The sequence below is a fragment of the Crocodylus siamensis genome, chromosome 11 (assembly GCF_052110815.1).
Source record: "Crocodylus siamensis isolate JL-2025a chromosome 11, ASM5211081v1, whole genome shotgun sequence".
NCBI lineage: Eukaryota > Metazoa > Chordata > Crocodylia > Crocodylidae > Crocodylus > Crocodylus siamensis.
This window is the reverse complement of record NC_143405.1, coordinates 63671906-63686352: the sequence shown is the minus strand read 5'-3', so window position 1 is coordinate 63686352 and position 14447 is coordinate 63671906. Positions and strand designations below refer to the sequence as shown.

Genomic DNA, 14447 nt, shown 5'->3' with positions numbered 1-14447 from the left:
CAGTGCAGAAAAGAAGAGTGCAAGGTTCCCCACCGTACGCTGGCAACATGTCTCACTTGTGGCTTGTAGTTCACCTCTAGGGATAAAAGGGAAGCTCCCTCCATAACAATTCAATCCTCTACCTCCCTGCTGATACCATCAACAAGTGTGCTGCAGATGACTTTTGTGATGTAGATGTCTGCCCACTGGGAAATGAACTAGGAGTACTTGGCACTCCTCAGATTAAAATGTGGAGACTTGATAGTGGGTTACATAACTGAGCTTTATTAATCTATGTAAAATCTCTCTGAGATTGCTCCTGCGCTCCTAAGGACATTGCTGATGGGAAACGGGCTGCTAGAAAGGGCTGTATCATTTGCCCTTTTGTGTAGCAGCACACCAGGGTTGGTCTGGACCGTAGCATTTGGGTTGCCCATATGATTGCTGTGTTTGTAAGGCATGCTTTCTGAAAGCATCTCGCCTGAAGTGCTTAGTCCTATTGCTGGAAGCAAGAGCTTTTGAGTAATTTCCAAATATGAAGCATTGCACTGTGGGACAGAGTTCAGCAGACTGGCTGAACAAGTTCAGCTGCAACGATTTTGGCTTTTTGCCTACACTGGAAAGAAACCATTATGGTCTGCACTAGACTTCAGCTCAGATCTCAGCTGAAGACCTCGATTTAGATGCTGTAACATCTGAAATGCGTGCACGTGCAACAGCTGTGCCAGGCAGAGCGTTTACAGGTGTTCTACATTCAAGTTTTCTTTTTCCAGGGAACGTTTGCTGTAGTTATCTGTTGTCTAGTGTTGCGTTGTTTGTTTTTCAGTAAAGCTGTGAGGCCGTAAGTTCCCCAAGTTCGTCACAGTCCTGAAGAAATGTGTTACTTTTCAGTTTTACATTCTCGTCTTTTAATGCCGCTAACTGTTCCCCACGCAGATGGGCAGAGTACCTTGCAGTTCTTTGCTATGTCATTCGTTATTTTATCTATGTCATCTGTTGTTTTTATTTAGTTATTTTTTTTATAAATTAAAGACTTACCTTGCAGCATGATGTACTTGGGAATCTGTCACTCGCACAAAGCCCCATTGAAGTCAACAGGGTTCTGTGGAGTGCAGGCCTCCACCTGCACATATCACGTTGCAGGATCAGGGACTGGATGTACTTAATCCACTTAAATCTGCATATGGAAGCCGTTTTCTGTCTCATCTCTTGTGTTGCTCGTCTTTATTCCTGCAGCCTTTTTTTGGCTCCAAGGTATCGAAAAGCTAAATGCTGTGCTTAATTTGGGGTCATATTATGCATTTCTGTAATGCTGGAGAATTTTGTTTCCTGTCCCATTGTTAAAAATGAGCCTATAATAGGGAACAAATTCCCTGTTTTCTAGGTACATTGTGTGCATTTTAAATATGAAAATATCAAGTTTTTTTGTCTTCCTGGTTTTTACTGGAGGATTAGAGAAGTGGAGAGAGAGCTTTAACCAGCTGGTGATTGAAGCTGCAAAGGGTATTGGCTAAGAGGCATTCTCCCAAATGTTTGTCAGTCCTGAGTAAAGTAAGTATTCACCAAACTCAGTTAAAGCAGCACTTTACATAGTCTGCATATATTTCTTTTCCCCTTACAAGGTGGCTACAGAGCCCAGTGTGGTGCCATGCAGAGACACCCAAGACATGTGTTGGGATGGTTCTTTGCCCAGGGGTAGTTGAGAAGCAAGGTACGTTAGCCCAGGCAGGGCACCATGCTAACACAGCTGTATTGCTTCCAGCACCTGAGCTAACATACATGTCTACAGGGCACGCTGCACTGTGCCATGCTGACATGCACTTAGTTTCTGAAGTTTCTGTATCTTGTCCTGTCATAACTTTACTGGACTGGATGTCATCCATAAAGGCCTGCAGTAAAAACAAGGGAGACAACTCGGAGGTTATGCTAGCAGAAGCCAGAATCCCCTTTATGCATCACAACGTGACTAGCTGTTTTGGTTTGTAATTAACTTGTTACACAAAAATATTAAAATGCCAGTTCTTCCTAGTCCCATTCCCATTCTTCCCTGGGAAAGGGGTGAAGGTGATCTCAGGAAATGAGAGATAATGCCCCAAAAAAAACCACTGTGTTTTGGTCTGGTCTCCCCTTCAATCCACTCTTGTGTCTATAGGCTGTCTTCTCTTTAAACAGGTTTAATTATTTTAGTGTTTTCTAAAATTTGCCATCCTAAATTGTGTGCAGGTTTTACAAGCAGTGGAGGTGGGGTAGACCCTGCAATAAGGATAGAGGAGTGCTCAAGTCACAGACAGATGATGTGCAAAGGTAAAGGATAAATTTCCACCTTCAAATCTTAGTAAGTTAGAGCGTAACAACTAACCCAGAGAGCTAGAGTCCTTAAGGATTGGTGTTATACCACAACTGAGCAACAGCATACTAGGAATATTGTCCTGACAGTGTGGGCAGGTAAATTAGCATTGCTACTGTAATGACATGTTTAGCTGCAGTTTTAGATCTATAATAAAACACACACAGGAGTATGTAGCATTGAATTAAAGCCGATGGTTTCTCCTCATTCAGATTCCCTTCTGCAAAAGAAATGCTGATGATATTAGCTCTGTAAATGCTAGACTGCGTTAGCATGATGTCGATAATCATGGTTCAACACCTCCTGACTTTAAGCAATTGTTTTGCAAAAACATGTTGGAATATTCACTAATCATACTTATTTGACAAGTATGTTGCTTATAAGTTTGGAAATATGTCATTCTAGATGTTGCAGTTTTTCACTGAGCTACTGTACAGGCATTTGAGCTGTATCAAATAAAAGGATACTTCAGTAAATTCCTTATAGAGTATTAATAAATACCATGCATATTTGTTCAGCTAACTAGTGCATTTAGAGCCATATAGAAATAAAGTTAACTAGCAAGTTTCTTGGCTTAATAATCCTGATTTGATTTAATGAAAGCATTATCAGTGCTATTTATGAAGTTGATTTTTAAAGAGAATAGGAGTGAGGAAGAGCATCACTAGTTTCAGATCATTAGGTTGCAGGATAAAACAAGGTTTTTCCTGAATTGAGACTCCAGTGATAGATTTCTCGGTTGGTTCTGTTGTTTTTCTTGGGTCTAACTCGGGTTTTGTTGCCTCAGGTCCGAGGTATGTGATGTAAAATGTATATGCTGATGCTGTCTGGTGTTCCTGATTACTTAAAAGAATAATATATACTTAAAAGAATAATAATGGCGCACACTCCTGTCACCAGCTAGCTGTGACTTTGGTCAGCAAGGAAAAGGGTAGAATTGTTGGGTTCAAAAAGGGATGCAATGTGATGCATTATATAATGTCCACCAGTGAAACAAAAAAGATTTTAAGTGTGAAGATGCAGTCATTTCTCAGTTTGATAATTGTATCAGTGTCACCACTTGATACCTAACTTTGTTATTGTCAGCTGATTTGGGGCAAGTTTTCTAACCCAAAGATGAAATAGCATACTCTCTCTGAAATCGTGTACTCTGTATTTCAGAGGTGAGAGTAAATACATGTGCACACTGCTATGTTCTTAGATTTTTCTGTCACAAAAGCTGTAGTCACCTATACAGCATGCCCACCCAGTTCTTAGTTGGGGGAAAAATGTATAAAACTGAGTGACTGAGATATCACTGCTCTGTTCTTTGTCACAATATACCAGGATGTGGATGATTAAGACAACTTCATATTTTGTGTCTAGACTTCTATTTGGGCTACCTGCATGGGGAAAGACTGGATAGTTTTATTGAAACATCCATATCAGGGCTCTTCCAAAAAAATTGTGGCTGAATCAGGAAACAGCGAAAATCAGGAACCAGAATGCCATCTAAACTGTGCTATTTTAACGCACCAAAGGGGGATTTTCCCCCTCACAATGGCAACTTTCTGTTAATTGTAAGTTTTAGATTTAACAAATTATTATACCCTGTTGCGAAAATATGGGTGCTTCGTGGTAGACCGCTGTACTGCAACCGTGTGTGTGTTAAAAACAATAGTACAAAAACGTATTTAAGTTTATAGTACTCATCTAAGTAGATGATTTTAAAAAGGGCAATGAATAGGTTAGTTTTAATGTTAGTCTGTTACTCTCGAGTTATCAGCTTTGATTTTAATTTGCAATCTTACCATGCAATTAGTGTAGGCATTTTGCTGATTTGACATGTAATATAAATACTAATTTCTCTGCTTTTGAAATTACAGCGTAGTGAGATCACCTTGGCTAAAATATGTAGGACTTAACTTAGCGCGAACTTTTATGCTGCATAAAATGATGAAAAATAGAGGTATGTACTATTAGGTACGCAATTTAATATCTATGGAATGGCTTAGGAAATTTCAAATACCATCAAATCTGTGAAAACAAGGTAATGAGCAGATGGGGATATGTTTTGCAACTGGCTGACTTTGCTTTATCACTCAAGGCTCTGATGAAAACCTCCTGTAATAGAATACCACTGTGCGTGATGGGGGAGGGGGAAGGTATTTTGTTCTGCTGAAAGGATTTAAATGTAATGATACCTGGTTTCAAAACAAAATTTATGAACGAAATTTGAAAGCATTATTAAGGTTATTTAGTGAAATAAGTTTTAGAGAATTAATGGGTATAAATCTGAACAAAACTAGTGAAGTAGTACTGCTGTTTGGTAAGGTTTGATTTTGGTGAGAAGGATTAAATAGCTTGACACGTTTTATGTTGAGTTTTTTACAACGTAACTGTATAAACGGAATTTGGGTTCGGAGAACTTGACTGAGGATTGTATTATATACGTAATGTAAATGATGGGAATACTCAAATCTCTTGGGCCTAAAATTAGGCCTCCCAGCTGTATTCGAGATCACAGGTGTACGCATACATGACACCCTTTCTTGTTATACGTCCTCCTGCTCCGTTCATGTCAGTAGGCAGAATATTAATTTTTGAAAGAGTGCTAAATCTTGGAGGATGGGCTACTTAAATCTCAGTTTTCTGCATCTTTGCAGGAAGAAGCAGGAAAAGCTGTAAGGAAGTATTGTGAGTTCTTTCGTAACCTTGAAAGAAACCTCCCATCTGTTTGACTTAGGCTACCTAAAGTCTCACTGTAGCTTACAATATGTTGCAAACCAACTTTTGGGGGCATCTGATTTTGGATGATTTTTCTGAGAAACTGTGCACAGGGGAAGGTAAATAAATTTTTACCCTGTCAGTTTTCACCACAAAAACTTGTCTTTAGTTTGACATCAGTGCATTGTGTTGCTTCTCAACTTCTTGCACCATTTGGTGTGTTGAGAGGATTCAATGTCTGTGTGCAACAGGCAAACTAAGGACAGAGGGTTGTGCTTAAAGAATCAGGACTGGAGCATTGTTACAAAGTGATTCAGGCCTAGTTATACATTTGGCCTGGATTGTATGTTGAAACAGTCTTTTTGTCATATAGTCTTTTGCAAAGTTAGAAGTTCAGGTTATGGTCACTCCTTAGCATTTTTTAAAATTTAGATTTCAATAAAGTAATACACTTTAGGTGTGATTGCTCTGGTTAAAAATGCAACAAGAATAAATAATTGTCAGACCAAAACTGCCGACTGTCCTTCCTTCAGCCCCCAAATGCCTGGTGTCAATCATAAAATAGAATACAAAGCACAGACCGTATACTTTTGTATTCCCCAACGAACCCTGACACCAGCATCCCCTCCTCGGCAGTTGGGCTCAGTTCTGTGCCCAGGAAGTCAACAGATCAAAGCTAATTTTGGATTGTGCAGGGAAGCAACAGGGTGTGAGTTCTGCAGTGGGGGGACTTTGCAGACAGCACCTGGCTAGCAGCTCCCTCTCTTACAAGTTCAGTGATTTCAACTTAGGCATCCATGCTGATTTTGAACTGTGGCATTATGAAGCATGGCATAATGGTCACTTGTCTTGCCCTTACTTTTTATGTTAAAAGTAAAGATCCCTTTTGTTTGGTGGAGCACAAATAAAAATACTGAGTAGTAATAGTTTTTTCCAGAGCTTCAAAAAGTATCTATTTGTGCCTGCAAGTAGATGGGCAGCTTATTTGCATATGCAAACCCTGTTTGCAGGCCTACTTTCTATTTGCATGCACATACAGATGCTAGGGTATTTTTGTGCTCTTAATATGGACCCTTCTTACATCACTGATAAAACACGCCTGTGAGAATTTGCAGGCAAGCAGAAATATGTTTTTAGCAGGAGCCTTTATTTAGTTACACACCCAGGAAAATAACTTTGCATAAATTGTCTGTAAACCAAAATTATCAGTTTAAACTGGTATGTTTTGTGAACAAGAATTAGGATCTGTTTAGAAATGTAATTCTTTGTTGCCATTTATTTCTAAAGCAAACAGAAAATCTTTTATCATGATTTTGATTTTTTTAATAATAATACTGATTATATATACTTGTGGATGCTGCCCATGTTCGTTCAGCTGCTGGCTCTGTTCTGAAAAATAGTATTGAAATATTTGCTTTCTAAAACATTATATAATAGACTTTTCAGAGAATTGAATATGCAGACTATTAAAATTTTGGGGATGCCAATTTTAGAAACACACAATCTACATTTAGGGTTTCAGTACGAAGATGTCAGTGTTCTTGGCTGGAAATAGGGATATATGTTGTAAAAGAAAAGAAGGTTTTGTTTTTTGTTTTTTTTAGAATGGGTTATTGCTGCTGCTATTATTAACAATGTTATTCTGCCAAGAAAATCTTAGTTAGAAATGGATTCTGTTTTCTTGGTATCTGTACACATAGTCTGTGCCCCAGAGAACTTCTGTTCTAAAGTCGCGTCTGCACCGTGAAATAAACCCAACTGTAGGTCCATGCTCTCCAGGTCTTTTAATCATGGTTTTGTTTCATTTTTCTTAATATAGTTCTCCTTTTTCCTGCTGCCCACAAACACTGTGATAGAAACTAATGTCCCTTTTCCAGTTGAAGTCCAGTCATTTTCATCTATTTTGGTTGCCATCCTTGTACATCCAGAAAATCGTATGAGTTCGGATCACCAAAATCATGAGATTTTTTTTTTTTTTAAACTAGTAATTTCAGTAATAAGTTTTTTCCTGCTTTCTGATGCAGTATTGGGACATTTAGCATTTGCCTTTTTGAGCTCTTAAATAAAAGAGCCAGAAACTTTTTAAGACAGTCTGAGATTCTGTGATTGAAGTCTGATTCCAGCAGCCATGCGAGTGTTGCAGGACTCCTGATAAAACTGCAAGAATTGGCAACACTGTGTTTATAAAAAGGATATTGGGCAGTTATAGTTGCTACACCTGTGTTAGACACCCTGCCAAAGGCTGAGGCCAATCCAGACTTTTAAAAGAATGCTAGGGTACAAGAGGAATTTAACAGACTTTTAGTTGAGGATTTACCTTTAAGTTAAATGAAATCATGAGCACTAGCACCATTTTCAACACAAAAGTGAACAGATCATTTTATTAAAGAGATATCAAAATTGGTATAAAAAGGAATATCATTATCCAAGACAGCTTTCAATCTGCATTATTATTAGGGGCTATAAGTATGTAATGATGACTAGATTGCTAGGCGAGTAACATTAGGTTTCTGTTGTGCTAACTTATTAAACATGCTATTGCAGTTCTTGTTAGCCAAAGCATTTTGCTGTTGACATCAGTATATGAAGTGCATTTTGCCAACTTATATTAAATAGCAGCTAACACAGTTTGTTATTAATCAGGCCTGGACATTTTTTCTGATTTAGATTTACCAAGCAGTTTTTTAGATTGGCCATTATAGGATGCAGCTTTGGAAATGTTAAATGTGCAAATACTTCTGCAGAACTTTTATTTGGAGCTCTTTTACTTAAATACGTTTTCTATCAGATTTGTGTTCTTTTACTATCCCTCTGAAAGTGTTAATTGCTTCACTTTGTCTTTCCTCCCCCCCTTTTTTTTGCTTTCTCTTTCTCTTCCTCCGTTTCACTTTTGTCTCATCTGGTTCTTAAATTGCGGTAAACAGACTTCTGCAAAAAAAAAAAAAAAAGGGAAATTTGTGTATTAGTCTCTGAAAGGAGTCAGATTGAGGGCTTATTTTCAACCCTTCCAGGAGGCTTTTGCAATTTTGGACCCAGCGCTGAAAGCTACCTTTTCTCTGAAAGTTTTGCCCTAGCCCATTCCAGAGCAGACATTTTGTCTTAGTGGGTGCTGGATAGAGATACTGTTTGAAGTACCTTGGTCCCAGTCTAATAAGGGACTGCAAAATTAGTATCAGGATCTCAGTTTAAATGTTGAAGTAGGAAGGGAAGACACATAATGCAGCTGCAATGCACTCAGAATCTGGGGCTCAGTGAAATATAAGCTGCTGAATGTTGTCCAAGCTGGGTATTTTCTTTCTTTTCCTGTTCCCTATCGTGTTAAATCATGGAGCTGGGAGTTCCAAGACACTTTATTTTTGACATCTACAAACATTAATTCCTTCAATGTAACAGCACTGGAAGAGAAGACTAAAAATATGTAGAAAATACTAGATTTTTTAGGCAGAAATAATTCCATGCTTGGTCTTTTCTGAGCATTAAGCATTTAACTTCTGCAGCAAACTTGCAGCGCAGTGCACCAAACACAATTTAAAAAGTAAAAATAAAAAACTAAGAGAGGACATATCATTCTTTCTGTACTGAATGAATAGTGCAGGAGTATGAAATTAAGCGGAAAAGGCTTTTTAAAAACGAGAGTAAAACACAGTAATAGGATTTAAATAATCCCATCTGCAAAAAAGATGAAGCATCATTTGTAGGCTAAAACAGTAGTTCTCAACCTTTTTAGACCGGAGGCATCCCTTGCAAAATGCCAGCTCCTCATTTTCACTTGCTTTTTGATTGCTGAAAAATAAGAGCAGCTTTTGTGTTGCAAAGAACTCAGAAAGACCACAACAGGTCGAATCGTTCTTATTTGAAATCTCTGGATTGATCTTGTGTATTGTGTTTGCACACCTAACGGTGCTAACATTGTTTGCCACCCTGGGGCACCCCGAAAGGATCTTGACACTGGACTAAAAGGGTGACTCTGAGTTAACCCAAACCCACGAGGAACCTACGTAACAGCCATCAGTGCGGCCAGATCATTTGTGAGATGGACAAGTGCATGCTGAAGCTCTGGTGTTCACAGGAGGTAGGTACCCTAGTACTGTGATAAAGGCAATTAGAGTGTGCTTCCTAGTCTGAAGTTAAGGCAGTCCATCTGACACGTACTTCCTAGAACAGATGCAGCTTCTGTTGTTGGTCCTGCATAACTACTGCGTGTGTCCACAAAAAATGGAGCACTCCCTTGATAGTGGTTGTTGTTTTTTGTTGGGTTTTTTTTGGCTTTGCCCAGTCAAGAGTTAAAGCAGCCCCAGTCTTGGAGACATGAGTGTGTGTAGATCATGGTTGCTAGGCTCTTGTATGGCTCTTGCATGGGCTTTATGGTTAAATATTTTAAAATGTCATCTTGAAACTCAGAGGAGTGGTATGAAATGGCACTGTTGAAATACTATAAACTGCATTAGACTTTTAAATGAAGAATGAATTTATTTGCATGGCGTTAAATCAGATAAGCATAAAAGTACAAGATTTTTATCCCAACTCTGAAGTGAGGGGAAAATGGGGTGAATATAAGTATTTATTTGGTAGATGTTTAGTATTGAATTCTCTTTGTTAAATACGTTTCGTACTTTCTGTTGTATTCCTCATGCACCAGTTATGCAGCACACCTACAGTACGATTGTTTCTGTGTTCCAAAGGTTAAGTTCCTTTTCAGAACTGAAGACACAATTTCTCTGAAACTTGTTTGCTGTTCATCTTGTGCAGCACTATAAGAACCATGCCAAAATAAAGTAGGTGAAGGGAGGACATTAAGATCCTATCTGTTCCCTGGATGGGCTCCTAGCTGAGGCTTGAGAAACCTGGGTCCAATTCAAGACCCTTCTACAAACAGCTGATGTTGCTGCAAGCGATCACTCAAACTCTCGGCATCGGTTCCCTGTTTGTAAAGCAGTAATAATACTTCCTTTCACACACTCTTTTCCTCCCTTTTTGAGAGTAGGCTGGGGTTTTGTGTCAGGACTATCTCTTGCTATATGCTATATCTCTTGCAGAGCCCTTAGGTTTTACTAAGATAAAAATAATACGGATTTTAAAGAGTGGCTTTGCTAGTAAATGCATTTGTCTCCTTTGTTGTCCACCTCTCCTTGGATTTTAGTCCCATTCTTTATTTTATCTCAGTTGTGTGGAAACACGTGAAATGAAAGATCATTTCAGTTCATTTGTGTGAGATGTCAGGACTTGCGTAAAGAAAACTCCCTTTGAAGTCACAGCTGGAGTTTTCTGCGTGTAATGCAGACCTTTTGGTAGGCACTTTGCTGTTTGCTTGTGCTGTTTCCTCTGAATTCATGCTCTTTGACTCAGGTTTATATAGTTCTTTACAATCATTTGTTTTCTGCCACTTGGATTCTCAGATTGGTTTTGTAAGCATTTGAGCTGCAGGATAAATGTACTGAAAAATAAAAGGCGAGGGAATATGTTTCATATACATGTACAGCTTGTTGTCTAGTTAAGACATAATTTGTACTTAGGATTTGTACAAGAACTTTGTGTTTGCTAACGAGGGCTGCTGTCACAGGCTAATGTTCAGCCCACCACTTGTACTTGACTTTCACATAGCACAGTACCTCTCCTCTCCATCCTTGTTCTTTTCTGAGAAATAAGAGCTTTGAATTGCACACAATTTCTGCTACAGGCAATGCAGAAAGTACCAGTATTATACAGTTTAGTACCCTCTCTAATCGAGAGAGAACAGACAGTGCAGAAGGAGGTGCAGCAAGCCTATGTGCGTGTGTGCAAGCCTGAAAGTAAATGGATAGGTGGCTTTGCAATGAATTGTCTGCTCACTTTAGAGAGGAGCATGGAATCAATGAGTGATATCCCTTACTGGGGAGTTAATCATTTAAGATGATGCAGGACAATCCACTTTTAAATATAAAACTTCGTAAGAGGCTATATTTTGTGTGTGCTGGTTTAGGTGGGTAGTATGAGTTCAGAGTGAGCATATGAGTGCCACAGATGCCCATTTAAAATGTGGTCCTCATCATCAAAGCAACTTCCAGATCCATGATCTCAGCTATGTTAAAGACTGACCGTTAGTCTGTGGTCCATTAAAACAAGTGTGCTCTTCTGGGACAAGGCGCATCACAGAACTCATGGTGAAGTTTGAAGTGCAGAGTAAGGCCAGGGGAGCTCTGGGAGTGGGAGGCAAGTGACAGGAGGACAGACAGTGGGGAAAGGTTGGTGCAGGTGGAGTAGAAGGAGCAAGAGGCTGCCTGCCCCCCACCATGGCTTTCCCTCCCGCTTGCCCCCCTGCTGCTGCTTTTCCTGTTGCAGTAGTAGGTGGGGGGGAAGATCATTAAAATGACCCTCCATTGTCTCTGTAGAAGGTTTATTGTACATTTGAAATAGTCTTGGATTCTTGTAAGCGTGGCAGTTTTTGTAACAGGCAGGCAGGCGAATGCAGACCCTTGGGAATACCTACTATTGTGAGGGTTTGTGTTATTTTTATAAAAAAGAACAAAAAAAAACCACAATAGAAAAGTCACATGTTCCAGACTTAGATATTGTGTTTCTGTTTTCCTTCAGTGTATCGTGCCTGTGAATTGTTTTGAACAGATTCGCTTATATTATCCAAATCTTAAGATGCTTCTTAAACTTTGGAACTTAAACAGGAATACATTTTTGTCTGTATGGAAATTTTTGGCTTTTGAAAAATGTAAACAGTTGGATTTCACTTGCAGGTTCAAATAACAACCTCCTATTTTCTGTTTGTTCCCAAAAGGCTGCTTTGATAATGTCTCAAGTTAATGGTAGGGAGTTGTTTTATCTTACAAGAAAAAGGAGAATAGGCAATGTATAGGGACTGTTTTTCTAGAGTTGTGTGAAGTAGTTTAAAGGCAGAAGTTTCTGTGCGGCGCTTCAGAGAACATATGCATGCCATGTCAGGCAGCGTTAGCGGACATTGCCAGCTGAAAAAATGTCACGCAGCTGCCATTGGAACAGTGCTGGCCATGCCCTCGGAGTGTGCCAAAAACCGGCTCCATGACATTTTTCCAACAAGCGCCGTGTGTGGAGCCAGGACAGCGTGGGTCGGGCTCGGGGCTCGTTTCCACTGCAGTGCTCTCCAGCACTGTCTGGTGCTATATAGAGGTGCCCAAAGAGGTTCCTCCTTGAGGCTTGCCCTTTGCCTTTTCAGTTGGCACAGTTATAAATGTGAAGCAATTCAGGGCAGGCAGATATTGGGAAAGAGCTGCTAGTTTCTAGAATCTAGTGTCTAGGGTATATTTGTTTGTGTTTTACCTAATCTACGGTAATTTTAAATACTATTATATAAGGTTTCACCTTGTATTTCTTTAATGCTGCATTCCTAATTGCATATTTAAAAAAAAAAAACAATCCCAAGGCTTATTATTGGTGCAAATTATAAAATGGGTGTCCTTGAAATCAAATTGTGTTAACAAATACTTTTATAGTTATCCTTTTCATGTAGCTTCAGTTGCTGTACATGTCACAGGTAAGCTAGGTACAGGATTAGGATCGTGAGAGGCTTTTTATTTATTTATTAGGAAAAATAGTTAACTATTCCGACAGTAAAATGGTTTGTGACAAGTGCAGGCCTTAATTCTGCAAGCTGATTTGTGTGGGTTGATGCTGATGTCTCTCTCTATAAAGTACAATTGAAGTTATTTGGCCTCGGCTGTGTGCGGAAGTCATCCTGGAGGACTCTGGATGTATTCATTCAGACAGAGTCAGTATTAGACATCACAAAATCAGTTTTGAATTCCTACAGAATTCAGAATAATTATCAAAGTGTATCCTTCCCAGAACATGGCAGTTGAAAATATTCCTTTAACATATATATGCTCACGCTGAAAAAAATAACACTGATGTCAATATTAAATTAATGCATAGATAATGAACTTGATTATATTTAAGTTAACCTTTGAATGTAAAGGTATATGGAAATTATTGTGTTAATGTTGTGTACGGTAAGAGAACAATTTAAAAAATCAGGTTTTTTTTTTTTTTAACTATTATTGGTTGGGTTATGCAACGTACCTTTGGGGAAAACATGTATTTTGTTAATTATATGTTTTGTTAGGCTTTTTGGGGGGTTTTGGAACAGCTGAATAATCAAAGAATATGAATTTCACTTTTATGTAATAGTTTAGATTTGTGATCTAATACTTTATGTAATACTTTACTGGAGAGTTTTTAATCATTAATCGGCAGTGTTGAGAAATTGGTTTTCTGACATAACAAAATTGCTGAAACAAATTTTACTAGTGAGAGGGCTGAAAGCATGCGAGTTTATCACTGGCATACACATCCACTCTGACGTACTCTTATCTCTTTTTCTCCCTTGTATAACTGTTGCACAGATCTCTCTGGTAGCAGATGGCTGGAATATAATGCACTGTTAAACAAATAAAACCATTAGATACATAATGCTGCCTGGTAAATGACTGTGCATTGAAAATGGTTACAAAATTTTAAATAGAAAATAAACTTCATTTTAGAGTTCATTTAAAGAAAGGGGAATAGAACTTAAATTGCTCTCAGAACACAAAGCATCTCTCATGTTGTATGTCCTAAAAAAAACAACGATTCTCTCTTATCTGCTTTGGAATAATGAGTTCTCAATCAGAGTGCTACTAGGTGTCAACTGCCAATAAGCAATTATTTTAAATTTAGCTTTGAGAGAAAATATTTGTTTTGTAATATTTCACCATTTAACTATTGCTATTATCTATTCATTTTTTCTCACTTTCAGCATGTACTGAAATATGCTGTAGTAAATGATAGTTTGAATAGTGTCATATGGCTCTTTAACATAATTATTTTTTCCTAATTGTAAGCAGCTGAGAGATGCCCTTTTTGTCTTTTTGTTTTAGATATGCCAATATTTGGTCTTTGTCCAGCTCATGATGATTTCTATTTGGTGATGTGTAACCACTGTAATCAGGTCGTAAAACCACAGGCATTTCAATCACATTATGGTAAGTGCTTAACTATTTTTAATAATTAAGGATGAGGTTAATTCGGGATTAAGCCTGGCAATTTTTGATTATCCCTCTTCACGATCTTTGAAGTGAATGATGCGAACATCATTGTATTGTAAATACAGTCTGAGAACCGAGGCTCTGTTCAGTCTAAATGCTAAAATGTTTTAGCACCTTTTTAGAAAAATGTTCATCTATCCAAATAGGGTTGACCCTGTTGATGCTAGTAGACTGTTTCAAAATAGTTAACTATTTTAGACTGCTCCTATCTTGAAACCCTGAATTTGTACAATCCAGTTTGAAAGTTTGTGTGTGTATCTTGTATACACACATCTTTTAATATTACGAGTTGTGCAGTGGCAGTAAGAGACACAAACTGGAGCTGAAAACTGAACTTCCAGATGTTGTTGTGGAGGGAGGGAGCTTAA

General features: G+C 38.4%; 1 protein-coding gene across 6 annotated transcripts in view; it reads left to right on the top strand.

Moving 5' to 3' along the window:
* The window catches only part of ATXN7 (ataxin 7), a 104091-nt gene that overhangs the window by 43363 nt on the left and 46281 nt on the right, over positions 1–14447 (top strand). For 5 of the 6 annotated variants that reach the window (XM_090021187.1, XM_090021183.1, XM_090021182.1 and 2 more), the window contains one exon: positions 13912–14016. The exons of the other annotated variant lie outside the window; for it this stretch is intronic. In XM_090021187.1, coding sequence (XP_089877313.1) covers positions 13914–14016 — 103 coding nt within the window. In that variant the 5' untranslated portion in view covers positions 13912–13913. The remainder of the gene's footprint in view (positions 1–13911; positions 14017–14447) is intronic. 6 annotated transcript variants of the gene reach the window in all.